We start from the raw sequence: 17,137 nt of genomic DNA on the forward strand, positions 1-17,137 counted from the left end.
GTTTATAAACCACTGTGACAGTCATTCTAATTTAGATAGCAATATTCTTATTCATAGTGATGTAGGTATGCAAAGCAACCGAATAAGTGATAATAAGGCGTTAAGTAAATATAATTAAACTATATATAGTATAATAGTACCTTTATCAATTTGTTTTGGGCCCTTTGTATTAGATTTAGGTTGGTTTTTGCAGCTGTGCCCCAGATCTCCACCAAATAGTCAATATGGGGTTTGACAAGTGCGTTGTAAATAAGGCAACGCACTTTTTGTGGAAGACATCGCGTTATACTTCGTAAGAGTCCTGTGAGAGAAGCAAGCTTATTTTTGACTTTTTCAATATGTGGTTTCCAAGTTAGATCACAGTCAAGAGTGAGTCCTAAATATTTTTCCTTGTAAGTCCTATTTATTTCTTCATCATTTATCTTAAGAGGCTCATAATTCGGGATTTTTTTATTTTTAGCTTTAAATATAATGTAATTTGTCTTTGAAGTATTTATTGTAAGTAGATTATATTGAAACCATTGATTGAGTAGTATTAAGTCCTTTTGTGCATCTGTGATAATTGTGTGTATTGAGTTGCCATAGTAAAATAAACACGTATCATCAGCGTAGAGAGTTACGTTTCCTTTTAAACCTATTTCATTTATGCTATTAATATAGATCAGGAATAACATAGGGCCTAACATTGATCCCTGAGAAACGCCAAATGTGACAGGTTTCGGTTGTTTTTGATTCTGTTACACCAGACAGAAACTTAATAGAACTAAATGAATACATACATTTGTTTGGTCTATGGCAGACTCTTCGGGACCAATGCCCGTAGAGCACTCATGCCCAATGATACTTAGCACTTCAATGCTCATATCTGAGATGGGCGGCACTACAGAGTTGTTCCCCGTAGCGCTCCGCTCCCTAGTCGCTGCAGTGTTCTCATTCCGTACCTCTTTTTTTGGGTCCTTCCATGTTTGCCAAATATTAATTATTATTTTTATTTATTAAACTTATACAATATACACGGCATTTTTAATTACATTCAGTGCCACAAAAACCACAGTCGGTTTTACCGGGCACTGTGTTAAATTATTATAGTTCTATAATAAAGCTACAATAATAAAACAACAATTATGCATCTCTCTGTCGCTGACAACATTAATATATTATTTTCATTTCAATTTTGTTTACTGACTTTACAACAAAATTGTATGTATTTAGTATGCAGTTACGTGTTTCCACTGAGCGATCGTCCTGTCTGGACCACATTCTCTTAAGGTGTTTTACAAAACTTGCCACTGGGATTTCGCCCTTTTAGCCCCTATGGCCCCTAAGGGCCCCGTGAATCCACGAGTGGCAAGATGATTATGGGTCGACATGAAATCGACCAACATCTGCATTTGAATTTTATTGCTTCATTATTGCTTCTTGATCTGAATAAAACACAAATATTTGTCAAATAATTGACGATAGAATTAGAAGAATAACGACACGTTAAAAATACACTGAGCGATTTCTTGGGAGAATAAGTTTCGTTTTTCATTTGTTTCAAGTTTCATTTCAATATTTCTCAATTTGGAGTAACCTGCGATGAATGTTGTCAATTTGGCGTATTCGGATACTGATTGTTGGAAAACTGGTTGAATGATGGAGTAAGCTGCGATGAATGTTGTCGATTTGGCGTATTCGGATACTGATTATTGGAAAACTGGTTGAATGATGGAGTAAGCTGCGATGAATGTTGTCAATTTGGCGTATTCGGATACTGATTATTGGAAAACTGGTTGAATGATGGAGTAAGCTGCGATGAATGTTGTCAATTTGGCGTATTCGGATACTGATTATTGGAAAACTGGTTGAATGATGGAGTAAGCTGCGATGAATGTTGTCAATTTGGCGTATTCGGATAACATTATTGGAAAACTGATTGATTAATGAAGATTGTAGGTTCGGGTATTGAACACGTTGCGTAAGATGCTTTATTTCAGTATCTGTCACTACCTGACATACTTTTAGTCTAATCTCAGCCTGCAAATGAGGTGGCAATTTATCCGCAATATCGGCCATTGATTCGAAAAACTTTTGCATAGATGATTTATGTTCCGATGGTTTATTTATAATCTTGTCATACAAAGCTGACCGCTGAGCATCTCTTTTGGCGAAAATTTTCATAAGAGGTTAAGACGAATTTCTTTTTGTAGCTCGCCTTTTATTTTGCGGAACAGTAATTTCGTCAGCGTTCAGAAAATCATATTTAGTTCTTTGCCAAAAAAGTTCAAAAAAGTTAATGGAAAAATTGAATAGACGTGGGAAGCATGAGCTGGCCTGCTTTCGTCTATCAGAGACGGAGATGACAATTCTGATACGTGGTTTAGTTCTCATACACAGGGAACGAAATTTGAACAGGTAAAACCGGTTGGTCGATCTCGTTTTGTAATGTTTCCGGTAAAGGTCTTTCAGATATAATTGAAGGAGCATAGGCATCTTCGGGTATAACTTCAGGATCAAGAGGGTATAAGCCAGTGGCTTTGAATCCATTTGTTATATTGGTTTGAGTTATACATTTCGGCCATGTTCGCGAGAAAATTTTAAATGCAACTTTATTAAAGTTCTCTCTAGAGAATTGCAAAGGTAGTTCAACACTTCTTCATCCCAGTGATGTTCGAAGGATCGATTAACTGATTTGTCTAGAGGTTGGAGTTCGTGCGTAGTGTTCGAAGGTAAGTAATACAGCACTTTATTATTTTTATCTGCTTCTTTCAGAGCCTCATATGTTAAATGACACTTTCCACCATCAAAGATAAGCAGACACTTACCGGGTGCTATATGTTGAGCAAAATGTCTAGTAGGGTAGGTAGAGTCGAAAGAAAAAATAAAAAATTAAAGCGAATCTATGGTATGGCCATAGATGCTATGGTAGCTATAGGTTGGCGTTGGTCGGGAATTCCCCGTTTCCTGTGCTACGACAAGAATATAGGTACAGTGCCCGGCGACCGGCAAACTACTTGAGTATTGACGCGATTGGCTGTAGAATGGCGGGTGCGCACGATTGGTTCATCAGACGACGCGAGTGCACGCGATTGGTTGATACGTCGACTTTCTCTTCCTGGATTCGCCAAACTTCTCCCACTACGCTGCTGCAGGTCCAAGTTGTTTGGCCGGGCACAGGGCACTATACTACAGTCCGTTCACAGTTAATTTACCTCTGACATTTGGTCCCGTTAGGTTGGCACTACTTGCTGTCAAGTGTATCGGTCGTTTTGTCAGCTCCTCTGTTTAATCTATTGTTTCGGTGATTATTTAATCGTTTAACATGCCGAAAAGGATTCAAAGCAGTGGCAGAAAAATAGTGCCATCCGTGCGTGATTTTTGTGAAAGGAAAAAGGCAAATAATGCCCCTCTTATCCCATTTGAAAATGTTCGTAAACGTGTAGCTGCTATGACAGGTTTGTAAAATAGTGTTACCAACAATTAATTTTTTCCCCGTATCGGTGTCAAGTGATAGTCCGTAAGGCTGCAATACTATTTATCGACAGCTGGACTTTTTCAAATATCGGTCACTGTTGGAAACATTTATTAAGACTTTAATTTGTAGGCATACTTTAAACTAGTTAACATTGACTATAAGTTTCCAAATTTCGATACCTACTGTTCAAAATTTTACCAGCAGGTATCGAAATTTGAAATCTTTTGGTCAGTGTTAGTTTAAAGACACATAAATTAATGATTAATTTAATCATTTCATTCATTGCAAAAACAAATGATTTTGGATTTTAATAATTAAAAATTTATTTTTATAATGTACTTATAATTAAAAATTTATTTTTATAATGTAGTTACTTATGTTATTAAAAAAACTTTCACTCATCTACTTTTTATTATTTCAGGTATATCTGAGAAAACCGTCAGTACCATTACTAAAGAAGGTGAGGTTGCAGCTTCTACATCACAAAACATTTCTTTACCTAGAAAAAAACGCAACCAACGAAAGAAAATTCAGTTAGATGATTTTGATCTATGTGCCATCAGGAATAAAATACACTTTATGTACACAGTCCGAAAAGAGGTACCGACTTTGAAAAAGCTATTATCTGAGTTGAAAATTGACATAAACTTTAATGGCGGTCGGACTACTTTATGGAAAATTATTCGCCAAATAGGATTTCGTTTTAAAAAATGTGGCTCCAAAAGAAAATTACTTATGGAACGACATGAAATTGTAGCTTGGAGACACCGATATTTAAACGTTTTGAGAAAAAATCGTACTGAAGGCCGACCTGTCGCATTTCTCGATGAGACCATACACGCTTCGTACTCTGTTAAAAAATGTTGGCAAACTGGGGATGAGCAAGGTGTTCTAACAAACGATTCTACTGGTGCGCATTGGATTATTGTTCATGCAGGTGGTGAAATGGGTTTCATACCAAACGCGCAATTAATATTCAAATCTCAAACAAAATCGGGAGATTACCATGATGACATGAACAAAACAAATTTTATGAAATGGTTACAGGAAAAATTGATACCTAATTTACCACCTAACAGTTTAATCGTCATGGATAATGCACCTTATCACACTGTTAGGGTAAATAAGGCGCCCACAACAAGCTCTTCTAAAGCCGATATGCAAAATTGGATAACAAATAAAGGATTATCTTATCTGCCTACTATGGTTAAAGCTCAACTTTATGAAATTATAAAGGAGCATAAAGAAGCTCCGATATACGAGGCTGACCAATTGCTTGAGGCTCATGGACATAATGTGGCTAGATTACCACCCTACCACTGTGAGTTGAACGCTATCGAGTTTATGTGGAGTCTTGTAAAAAGGCGAGTAGCCATTAATAACGTAGGGCAGGAAGCAGGTAACATTGTAAAATTAACCGAAGAATCATTTGAATCTATTACGCGCAAGAATATTGGGCCCGAGTCAAGAAAAGTGTTGATTTATGTTCATTCTCTATCTTTACTTTATTTGTTAAGGCACTGCGAGCAACCTGTTGTATAATTATTATTCGTTTATTAATTATTATTAACGTACATTTAACTGTAAATAATAATTGAACAGGGAAGTAGTAAAAATCAAAAATGGCAACACAGAGCTCACGCTAGCCAATCTTACAGCCAGAGGTAAAATAACTGTGAACGAACTATACTCTCTAACGGTAACGAGAAGACGAACGACGACAGAATCCTTACTAAACTAAAATAGTACGCGCTGGCGCTACTTGTATTCTAGCTTGTGTTCTTTTATTAAAACTTTGGCGGTGGACCCAAATAGAGGTCCAATAACAAACACCGCTGAGGTTTCATATAGTATATATTATATTTAGCTTTACACTTGTGAGAACTTGTTACATGTCGATGAAATTCACACAATTAATTAAAGTTAGGTATAGAATTAAGACCAAATATGCATGAGTCATCAATCGAACCAAAAAAGCGGTAGAAGTGACGTGTGAAACGTCAGTTATTGACACTAATGGATAGGTTACACAGTGCGAGGAACTGATGTGACAGTAGACAGCTACTGTGTCTATCCCAAGTAACAAAAAGTGGTCTTGTAGTGGTTCCGGAGCCAGGTCTATAACAGGCTAGTAAAAGTTTATAACCACAGAAAAGGGCCCATTTTATACGCGTACTTTTGCTAATAAAACACTCATAGTAGACTTGGCGAGCACCACTTAGATCAATAATACACTTATAGTTGGACTACGCAGAACTATTTGCTCCTGCGAAGCCAGCTATGAGCATCTAACAGAACCAGCCACCACGACTTAAGCCCATAATACACTTATAGTTAGACTCCGGAGAACCATTTGCTCCCGCGAAGCTCACTATTAGCATTTAATAGAACCAGACAGGCGTGTAACGTACTCCGCGCTTCTATTACTAGCTACTTCAAACATTTGTGAATTGTTATTGTGTTATGTTGTGCGGTCGTGGAGAAAAATAAAAAAAATAAAAGGTAAGTTCATCTATTATATATAAAATATATTAATAAGTATTTCGCACGAAATATTATACGTGCATACGTGTGTGCACGGCAAACGCGTAAGTATTTTCGGTGAAGTATATTGTGTTTTACATCTCAATTTTTGTTCGCCTTTTGAACACGGCGTATTTACAAAGTTGTGTTTAAAAATAATATTAGTCCTAACAGCATTGTCGCGCCATATTGTGACGAATTAGAGTTCCGCACACAAATGTCTTAAATGCTTGCTAAACTAAGAGTTTATTATTTTTATGTTTTAGTTGTGACTTGGATCGAACTACTATGGTCATATTTCTAGACGTAGACCGTTTTTTGACTAAAAATGATATCCGAGCCTTAAAAACTGCGAGATGGCCTTGGATTGAAACTCATTTCTTGTTATCTCGCAATTGCCATGGTTGTGGCAAGAGAGTTTCAACATATTCTGGAGAAAGGCCAGTTCATATTGTTTTGAAGGAAGAACACATAAAATTATTGTTAAACGAAAAAAAATTTTGGTGTGAAAATTGCAACTTCGCCGTTTATGACCATTTCACTAGTGACGAATGTGAACTAGGTAATTAATTTTATTACTTCATTTCATAAATATTTTTTAAAGATTGTAATTGCTGCTTGGTGGAAATCATCCGTAAATATACTAGATAAGTATTTCTAGGGTTTAACCTGTGGTATAACTGCGGGGAATCCCTGTGTTATGTAGGTAATGTTTGAACTGAAGTTAGCCGCGCGCGCGGGATAGCTGGCGCGGCGCTCGCTCGCCAGTCGCATGCCGCGTGCGTGTCTGTTCTTGTTCAGTAAGCTCTTAGTTAGCTGTGCTAATGTGATGACGGCGGACGTGCGTGAATAATATTGAGCAATAATTTTTCGTTTACATCACAAAGGTTGATGTTATGCACTGCTTACTTAACCTGTTCATCTGACGCCCACTAGCACCAAAGATAAACCACCGGCGCCGGTTAACCGAACTTTGACAACATCATACCATAGGAACATATTTTGGGATAAGTATTGGTGCAGGTGGGAACTAAGGACTAAAATTTCAATTGTTCTTGCATCTTGACTCATGACGCCTTGCGTACCTGAACCGGTGCTTTTCTTAGTGCTTACGTTCGTCCCTAATATTCTACCTATATCGTTTAAGCAAAATTGTATTACGTGCAAATTAACTTGTGTGCGTTTCACAAGTGAGCTCTCTTTTCGTTATGTTGGCAGCATGCGAAATTGTTCGAAAATAATCCGTAGGCTCATGTAATAAGGACGTTCATTAAAGAATGGGCATAAGGACGTCCTTATTGCATCTCCATACAGATTATTTTTGGACAATTCGCAATGCTGCCAATATAACGGAGCTCTATGTAAACTATTGCATCTGTCTCCGTAAGTTCGTTCGGTTTGTTTCTTATGGTTTGATGTATTATAAAATGTATTTATAGTTACATGTATTTTTTTACAGATTCCTGCCATGCCTTTCTCAGTAGTGCAAACAATTGAAAAAGGCGAATTAAGATTAACGGCCGTACCAGATCTGTGGGTGCATAATAAATTACTTTTTTGGCCAAAGAAGTCAGCAGATAAATTAAGGAGGCAGGAAAATAGTTCACCTGATGCTTCTTGGGAAATCATGTCATGTGATGTAAAAAGAAAAAATCTTAAAACATTTCAAGAGGCACAGGATGAAATTGATACAATGAGTGACAAATCAGATACTGAAACTGACGAAGGAGATACGAACCGTCGATCATTACGCAAGGAAAAATATCCCTTGCCAGATAAATCTTTCAACGAATTGGCGAAGACTTTAACAGATGTAAGTATCATCCATCATCCAAGTTACCAGTTCCTATACCAGTTCTAGAACCACTAGATGCCACGTTTGACACATATTGCGAGGGTTATTAGGTATTATATGATAGAACAATAAAATTTATAAATTTATATGTATCACCCATTATTGGTGAGAGGTGGTCAGCCTTTCGCCTATTATACAGCAGTACCCTTATATCCCACTTACAGACTCAATCATCTTGGTGAAAGAATTGTGTATCCTGCGTTGGTGGACCTTAAAGTAAATAAATAAATAAATAAAAATGTTATAATCATATTTTTTTTCAGAATCATAATCAAATGCTAAGTACCACAACACCAGTCACTCAAGTAGCCCAGAAATCCCAAGAAGACACAAATTGCTGTTTTGTGCCCCAAGACCAGATTGTTGGTACAGTCGAGGGCAATATTCCTGTCACAATTCCGGAATCGAATTTCCTCTTTTATACACATACAGAACCGGAAATTTCAACACCAACTAACGAGATTGAAGCTATTAAGGAGAGCATAGCAACCATTATAGCCAATCAAAATTCCTTACATGAAATCCAAACTAATATGTGTGTAAAGATCTCAGAAATACAAACAGAGCTAAGATCATTCATAAAAATGAGCGTATCACAAAAAAGAGTTGACGAAGAGCCAACTCTAATAAAAAATATCAAAGACCTTGAGGAATTTGAAAAAAATCTATCAAATAGAACATTCAAAGATAACATGTTGATGAAATTTGTCGGTGTGTGTTCTAAAGGTTTGGGCAAAGGCGGCGTAAATGCCTACCACTTGGTCGATTCTTTGTTTGAAAGAAATTTTCTTAAGCAATGTACGTGGACTGGCTTTTCCAAGAAAGAAGCAGTAAAAATATGTTTTAAAGCGTTTACGAGAACGATTTCTCTTTTTTTTGATATTATCCACGCAACAGATGAAAGTTTTACAAAAGTGGACTGCGATAAATTTTTTAAAACTATTTTGAAAAATGCTCATAAACGCAGCGAAAGCAATCAGAGGATGTCGGCTCCAAAAGTTAGAGTAATAAAGAGAAAAAGGACAGCAAAAACTCTTCCAATAGATGTGCCGATTGAGAATGTTAACGGAGAGGGCTCCGGTCAAAACAGCGTCGAGACTCCCGATTTAAACAATGAAGAGAGATCTGACCAAAATGATGTTGAGATTTTCTATCAAAGTGATGAAGAGAGGCCTGATAAAACGACGAAGGGATGTCCGACTAATTGAGTACGTAGTTAATGTTTTCATATAATGTTTACACACCTACATTTGGTAACTCGATTCATTTTTTGTCGCTGATTTTTGAATAATCCTAGATTAGGTGGGAATAATTAATTATTGATGGTGATATTACTTAACAAGAGGTTAAGTTTTCATAGTTGTTATTTCTAAGTTTATTTTAAAGTTCCTTTGGTAGCTAAGACTTGTTGGTTGAATAAAAGAGCACCTATTTAACTAAACGTGAAAAAAGTGATTTTTGATGTACCTATATAACAAAATTTTGTATTGTAGTACTTATACCTAAAATTAAAAAGCAAACAAGCTATGTAGAAAATAGTAGTACCAATAGTAAAAGCTGTTTGTATTGATGAATGCTATCATCTGCTTATGGGATCAAAACCTTCGAAACGGGTTGGAAGATTTTTGTGTGGAGCCTGAGGGGTTGCGTCCCACCTACAACTTTTCTTGTGAAAAGTCGTAGCCATTGATGGAACTTCCATAAATCGATAGATTGTTTCAATACGAATCGAAACTGAAGAGTGATAAAATCTCTTAAAGTGTCACATTTCCGAGATACAGGCCATCAAACGTTCTAATATTGGAGTTTTGAAACTTTTGACAGCCTTTACCTTGGAAATGTGAGATTTTATCACTCTTTAGTTTCAATTTGTATTAAAGCGAACTATCGAGTTATGGAAGTTCCATCAATGGCTGCGACTTTTCACAAAAAAGTTGTAGGTAGGCCGGGCCCAACCTAGGCCAAATGCTGTTTTTACCATAGTTTTGTATATTTTTTTTAATTTGTTGGAATTGTGAGTTTTGTTCATTAATTTTTAAGCACATAATTTTTTAATGTTAAATTTTTTAACTTTTTTTGTTTAACCTACAACTATAGAGTATTTCGTTAGCATAACTTAGTAATCTGACGAATTTTGGCTATTAATTTTAAAGTCACGTTTGGTTAGTCAAAAATTATATTTATTTTTATCTATATGTAAGCATAAATAAAGGAAAGGAAGTATTTGATACACAAGATACTGAAGGACTTGTAATTGTGATAAATGATTGTGACTGTTTCTTGTCAATATGCTAAAGGAAAGGAACGTGATTACCTCATTGATTATACCTTTTAAGATTGATTTTGGTCTCGCTTTAAGATTATTGTAATAAAAAAAATTGTTATTGAAATAATAAAACTTTAATTTTGATTATTACAGACTTTTATTATGTTCACTTACAGAGTATGTAACAAAGGTATGAAAAACATTTTCCTACCATACAAAATACTCACCATTTTACACTTAATAATTGAAATTTTGAAAATATCGGCCTCTCTGTTGCGATGTAATTCATCATTATCACACTGATAAATGTTTAAAAAAGAAGATTTTAGTGGCTTTTCAAATGCATCTTGAGTTTGTTGCACAACAAAACCACGTATTTCTATATCTTGCTCCTGGGTCTGACTATTGTTTTTAATATAAAATGATATGAATTCAACCAAGTGATTATCATTAGTGAGAAACCATTTGTCTTGTTTCTTTTTTGATAATGTAAATGAATTTAAACATAAAACATTTTTCTTTATAACTGGACATTTGTTGTTCTCTGTTGTTAGACTATTTAACTCAACTAAATCCCTTTCAATGATTCTCCTTGCAATTTGACGTAGTGGCTTTTTTCCATGTCTTACCATATGCTTCAAATGTTGAAGTTTATTTTCGAATTCGTAGGCATTAAAATTTTGCAGAGTCCCGAATTTTTTAACCTCGTCAACTAAATGTGAGAGATTGTGAATGTTACTTGTCACATAGTCTTTACCGTATATTCTTTTGAACTGTTCTGTAAAATGTGCCAACATTTCTTCAGCAATCTGAAGGAATTTAAAATGTTTTTCGATCGAACAGATTGTGATAGCACAAAAGAAATGCATGAAATGTGTATAAGCTTCTTCTTTTAAGACCTCCTTAAGAATCACCAAGCTAAGGTAGTAAAGAAAACTACGAAACTCTGAACCTTTCCAGTGTTTTAAAATGTCCAGTGATCTAACTGACCGATGTATTTCTGTAGGCATTTCACAATCATTTAAGAAATTGTCAACTTTAGCTATATCGCTAGCACTCCATTTAGTTAGATAAATACCAAAATTGCCATCACGCCATCCTATTAGTAATCTTTTCATAAGCCCCAGGTCAATGAGATGCAGCGAATCTGACACCGGAAAATCTTCAATCATATCAATGTTGAGTTTGAGTAACGGCGAGTCTAACTTGTGGTGTTGCCCGTATTTCTTTTTACGAAAGTCTTGGTCATTCCTTTTGGGGCAATTAAACTGGGGAAATGTCACAGTATTTGATTTGTGAGAGTATTCCCCGACCACCGTGCATTTAAGGCATCCATGTTTACTATTAAAGTTCGATACACCTGAAACAATTATATTGTTTTTAATTAGCTGAATTAGTTAATTAGCTGATAGTTTGAATGAATGAATGAATGAATGAATGAATGAATGAATGAATGAATATACTTTTATTGCACACCACACAAATTATAAGAACAGACAAAAAGAGCTTAATAACTAGTATCTACTATATGTTTCTATACTATGTAATTAGTGAAATAAAAACCTTTTATCATAGCTCTTGCAGGTGAATCGCAAATGAATGCTCCTAATTTGACATGTATTATTTTTTCTCTTTGTGATTTGTCTGTTATTTTAAGTCCCTCTTGAAGTTGCTGCATTTCTGTTACAAAAGGTCCCAAAAAAGTGTCAAGATCTTTAGGCTTTCCATCACCAGCATAGATACCTATGAAAAAAGCAAACATTGTCATCTAAGATTTTCATTATTTTGTCTACGAAGCTGACGTAACAGGTACTTACCTACGACAAAAGGCGGCAGTGGAATTTCAGATACTGAACATAAAATGGGCCAAAACTGGTACTTAGAACTTTTAAACACTGGAAGGCCGTCAATGTTTATTTTTAAAGAAATTTTATCAGGTGGGACAGAGAGCTCTTCAACAATATTTTTTAAACATTTTTTCAGACCATTATGCCAATATTCCCCTGGAGCTGAACAAATAATATCCACATTTGCCTTGTTTGTTTGTAGAAGAGTTCGTGCGTCATTAGGGAGGATATTTTTCAACTTTATATTTAAAATTTTTAATAATGAATTTAACGCCACATGTGGAATATTGTGTTCTACTGCCCATTTACTAAGGTTACTACGTAGTTTATTATTCTCCTCGTATGTTGAATAGCAGTCATCTTCATCTTCCTGCTCAGAATCAGAGTTGTCACAAATATATTCCTCGTCATCGTCCGAGTCTAAATCACTTGTTGTGGGTAAAACCTTGTTTTGTACCGAAACGCCACTACTAACTCCTGGACTAATATCTTGAAAATTATTATTTCGTCCGGAACCCTCACCATCTTCTACAGAACGTTCTTGGCTCGATGTAAATCTAGTACTCGGCACACTTATCATTTGTTGGTATGTTTTCTGCACTTTCCTTTTATATGAACCGCTTTTTTTTAACCGCTTCCATATGTTTATATCCATTTTTATAATAATTTAATAAAAACCCAATGACTCAAAAGAAATCAAAATGGCCGTGAAGATGCGATAAACATTAAAAGCAATTGTCTTCTTAAATGGACTTCACGAAGATATCTTTGGACACTAATAGTTTTACAAGAAACCTTTACATAGAAATTAAGACTATAACAGCATTCGAGAGTCCACAATAATACCACGTACGTTCTTAGAGGAAACCCTTGTAGAATTCACTTATAATTGGCACGTAAAGTTGACTTATAAACCCCTACAAGGTCAAGTAACAAATGCAAATGGTTCTAAGTGTATTTAGTTCTATAAATTACTATTACTGGCTTAAGACACTTATAGCGGATTTATAATTACTTCTTGTAGACAATTATAAGTGTAACTTACTGGAGCAAGTTTTCTCAAGTGTATTTACACCTATACAACACTTTTATAGGCCTTCTTAGCCTTTACTGCGCCTATAATTTCGTTCTATACATGACTATAAGTCAACTTATAGGAACAGGTGTACTATAAACCTAAACGAACTCCGTGTAACCTGTTATAAGCTTGGTAGTAAAACCTGGAACCACTAAGAGAGAGGTACTAGTGCTGTGAGCCTGTAAACTGTGCACTACAGGAGAACTTTGTTACTTGGGATGTACTCGTATGACAGTAGCTCGACTCGCCTCGCTCGGTCACACTATGCAAACTGCTGGCGTCGCACAAGACAGCTACTGCATCAGTGTACTCGCATACTTCATCTGTATCATGTCTCGTGCAATGTTGTTGCAAAATACACGTTTAATCACAGTACATACCACAATAAAAGCGGTCACGAAAATACTTTGTGTTGAAATACTTAGAATTGAAAAAGCTATACAAAAAAAGAAGAAGAAAAGACGTATTTGAGTCAGGAATTGGCTGCAAAGAAAAGGAGCAACGCATACAATATTTAAAGAGCTATATGATGAAGATTCCCGAGAATATAAAGAGGTTATGAGAGTGACACCTGAACAAGTGGAAATACTTTTAAATTTTATTGCTCCAAAAATTCAACGTGATGATACACTGATGAGGGATGCGATACCTGCAAGGGTGAAGTTGGAAATAACCCTAGTATACCTTTCTTCAGGGATATCGTATAGACTGTTGTCGGTATTTTTGAGAGTTTCAAAAGCATCCATAATTAAAATAATACCAGAAGTGTGTGCTGCTATCAATGAAAGTCTAAAAGATTATATCAAAGTAAGTAATTTTTATTATTTATAATCAAATTCACAACGGATTTGTTAAAGTTTATGCACATATTAAACGTGAAATTTACATAGTATAGAGTAAGTAATAAAAAAACCCGTGTAAGTGTATAAACACTGTATTAAAGTAGGAAAAAAACAACTGACTAAACGAGACGATTAGAACTCCGCTTGTCCTGCGCACAGGCGCGAGCGTCGGTCGTTCGGTACGGACTGGGGTGCGCGCCTAGCTCCTAGAGGGGGCTAGGGGTGAGCGGGGCTGATAGCGAACAGGCGCCCGCCGCATCCGAGAGGGGCGCGAAGCGAGGTTCGGCCTGGGTACTATAATAGTAATAATATTTAATAACTACAGTACTGCATAGGTTATTTCGTTACTTTAGAGATTGATATTGCTGCAGCAAGTATATCATTATTATGGAGTATAGATTGTGAAGATTGATCCTGCAATGGCGTCTAGAGTGCAGATATTGTAGGTTGAACAGGTTGATAGTTTACAGACATTGTTGGTGAAGGATTTACTGAGCTCCGGCTACGAACCCTACAGGCTGTGGTGATAGCGAACATTCATTAATGAGTATTGATTGTGAAGATTGTTCCAGCTGTGTAGAGAGTGCAGATATTGTAGGTCCAACAAGTTGATAATTTACAACAGGCTGTGGTGATTGTTAATTTGATAAGCAGAGCGTGGAATTGAGCTTGCGATGGATGCACGGGTTATTCGAAATAAACACTTCATTAACGAGTCTCAAATTATATTTACTTAAACTGATAATAATTATATTAAAGAGATACAGAGAGCGTCCGACATGATTGGAGGGCGAAACCAAAGAGAGAGAGAAAGCATAGAGAACTTTCAGTGATAATATTAACATGTATTGTCCATGGATATAAAGCCGTATATAGACTTTCCAACAGTGATGACGTACATTCAGAACTGTAATTAGAAGGTGAATACACAATTCTAGCACAGAGGGCGCTCTTACGGTATCTAGAGAGTATCGCCTGTATTTCATCTGTCGCATCAATTCTATCAATCGAAGGTAACTGTTTAAGCTGAATTGCTACATGTCTTCCAATAACATCACACTCATCTTCTAATTCTCTTGGAACCGGGGCAGATACGTTTCCTAAACTGTTATTTAGTTCTTTGAGTTCATTCACGGCTGCTTGAATTTCAGACCGTTCTGATGATAATTTCGTCTTTAATTTTGGAGTTTTTGGTGGCTTCACCACTTTTGTATGAACGGCGTTGTTGCTATTGTCACTAGCATCATGGTCCTCGCTATGCGTGGCCTCGTTTCCTGACGTTGATGCAACGTTGCTTTCTGACGTTGATGCATGATGTAGTTCTTGAAATTAACATTACTCTTTTATTTTTCAGATACCGAATGTGGAAGAATGGCAAGATATAGAAGTAGGATTCGCTTCGAGGTGGAATTTCCCGAATTGTTGTGGAGCTATTGATGGAAAACACATAACAATTCAAGCACCACCAAATTGTGGCAGTGAATATAACTACAAAGGAACAAATAGTATAGTGCTCATGGCCGTCGTGGATCACGATTATACTTTCAGATATATAGATATAGGCTCATACGGTCGTAATGCACACACACACACACACACACACACACACACACGCACACGCACACGCACACGCACACACACACGCACACACAGTTTTAATTTTTGTACATCTCTTTGTTTTTATTGTTTTTCTTTATATTATTGTATACTCTGTTAAAATACTTGTCAATTAATTTTAAGTAGGTAATCTCATGTGGCCTTAAGTTTAACTTAGATTTATTATAATAATTATGTTGTATAACGCTGTTGATTACAATTGAATAATAAAAATAAAATAAAATAAATGCAGATGGTGGGGTATTCCAAAACTGCTCTTTGTATCCTTATCTAGAAAACAATTTATTGTTGCTTGAAAATGGTATTCTAGTTGGAGATGATGCTTTCCCTTTAAAGCCGTATTTACTAAAGCCCTACAAAAATACATTGACTACCGCAGAAAAGATTTTTAATTATAGATTGAGCAGAGCAAGAAGGATTGTGGAGAATGGGTTTGGCATTCTAGCATCTCGTTTTCGTGTTTTGGGAAAGCCAATTCAAGTTAAAGAGGAAACTACGATAAAGATCGTCTTATGTGCATGTACATTACACAACTGGTTACGTATCACTGCATCAAGCACTTATACACCACCAGGAACTACCGATTATGAAGACATTATAAACTCTCAAATCATTCTGGGGCAGTGGAGGTCCGAAATTAATGAATTACCGAGTATTCGTCGCTCGAGAATCAATAATAAATCGAAAGCAATAGCAGAGAAAATGCGCGATAAATATAAAAATTATTTCAATGGCGAGGGAGCAGTTACCTGGCAAAATTATATGATTGTGTAATTAGAAATAAAAAACTTACCAGATTACTTGATGTTTTTTTTCTTTTAGATTAATTATTTTCATAATATAATCCATAGAATCGAACCATTTGATAGATGTTTTATAGATCTCATCAGTGCCAGATCCACTTTTTTTGCTCTTTTCAATTTTCAATAACTCCTGGTTATACGTAAAACGTAAATTTTTGATTTTTTTTGTAACTTCAATGGTGTTTTGTAAATTACATTCTAAGCGGATGTATTCTAACGACGCTTTACGCAAATTTCTGTTCTTATAATTAGGATCCAAACAATTCCATAAGTTCGTTTGATCCATGTATAGCTCCACAAACTTAAATGTTTTGATCGGATGTCCACCTGTCCGCCATTTTGACGCCGAAACAAGAAACACTGCACCTGGGGTGGACCCGAGCGTACAAGCTACTGTCATTTCGCAAAATCGTCGTGCGAGTTGACGACCGAGCGGCGTGCGAGTGGCGCGGTGGGGGAAGGCGAGTAGCGAGTAAAAACAAAAAATGTTGAAGTAACTCGGACGCGAGCAACTGTCCCACTCGCACATGACAATACCCGATATGATGCGGTCACACGGTGCGAGTAGCTGCACCTCAGTAACTGACTCGGTCAGCTCGCATGCCAGCTCGCACTGTGTAACCTAGGCATTATTGTGAGTGACAGCCATAGAGTAGGATTATATTAGGGTACATAGAGTTATCGCTCCCAAGAATTAGGCGTAGTATGGAAGTCAGCGCTCCAAGCGATTGATGTACGAACTAATTTTCTCGTATATATACCTATAGCTATCACTGTCAATATCTATAGGTATAGCCCCTTGCCCATTGTATTTAAAAAAATCAGGGAATATTTTGACACAAGTTTAAC

General features: G+C 36.2%; 2 protein-coding genes across 3 annotated transcripts; one reads left to right on the forward strand and one right to left on the reverse strand.

Annotated features, from left to right (window-relative positions):
* The first annotated feature begins 1,160 nt into the window (after positions 1–1,160).
* On the forward strand, positions 1,161–10,248 carry LOC123876344. Of its 2 annotated transcripts, none has more exons than XR_006798327.1 (3): positions 1,161–3,437; positions 3,879–7,793; positions 8,099–10,248. XR_006798327.1 is itself a non-coding variant. In XM_045922571.1 (3 exons), exons 2-3 carry the CDS (start codon positions 7,449–7,451, stop codon positions 9,041–9,043), a joined length of 1,290 nt encoding a protein of 429 aa, XP_045778527.1. In that variant the 5' UTR covers positions 5,056–6,542; positions 7,440–7,448; the 3' UTR covers positions 9,044–10,248. The 2 variants fall into 2 exon arrangements, 1 of the variants encoding a protein (XP_045778527.1); XM_045922571.1 differs by lacking the exon at positions 1,161–3,437 and having other exon boundaries at positions 5,056–6,542; positions 7,440–7,793.
* Positions 9,473–12,802, reverse strand: LOC123876335. Its single transcript, XM_045922561.1, has 3 exons — positions 11,919–12,802; positions 11,665–11,844; positions 9,473–11,461 (listed from the first exon to the last, which is right to left on the reverse strand). The coding sequence occupies exons 1-3, from the start codon at positions 12,601–12,603 to the stop codon at positions 10,272–10,274; spliced, it is 2,055 nt and encodes a 684-aa protein (XP_045778517.1). The 5' UTR covers positions 12,604–12,802; the 3' UTR covers positions 9,473–10,271.
* Positions 12,803–17,137: the final 4,335 nt, after the last annotated feature.

The sequence above is a fragment of the Maniola jurtina genome, chromosome 21 (assembly GCF_905333055.1).
Source record: "Maniola jurtina chromosome 21, ilManJurt1.1, whole genome shotgun sequence".
NCBI lineage: Eukaryota > Metazoa > Arthropoda > Insecta > Lepidoptera > Nymphalidae > Maniola > Maniola jurtina.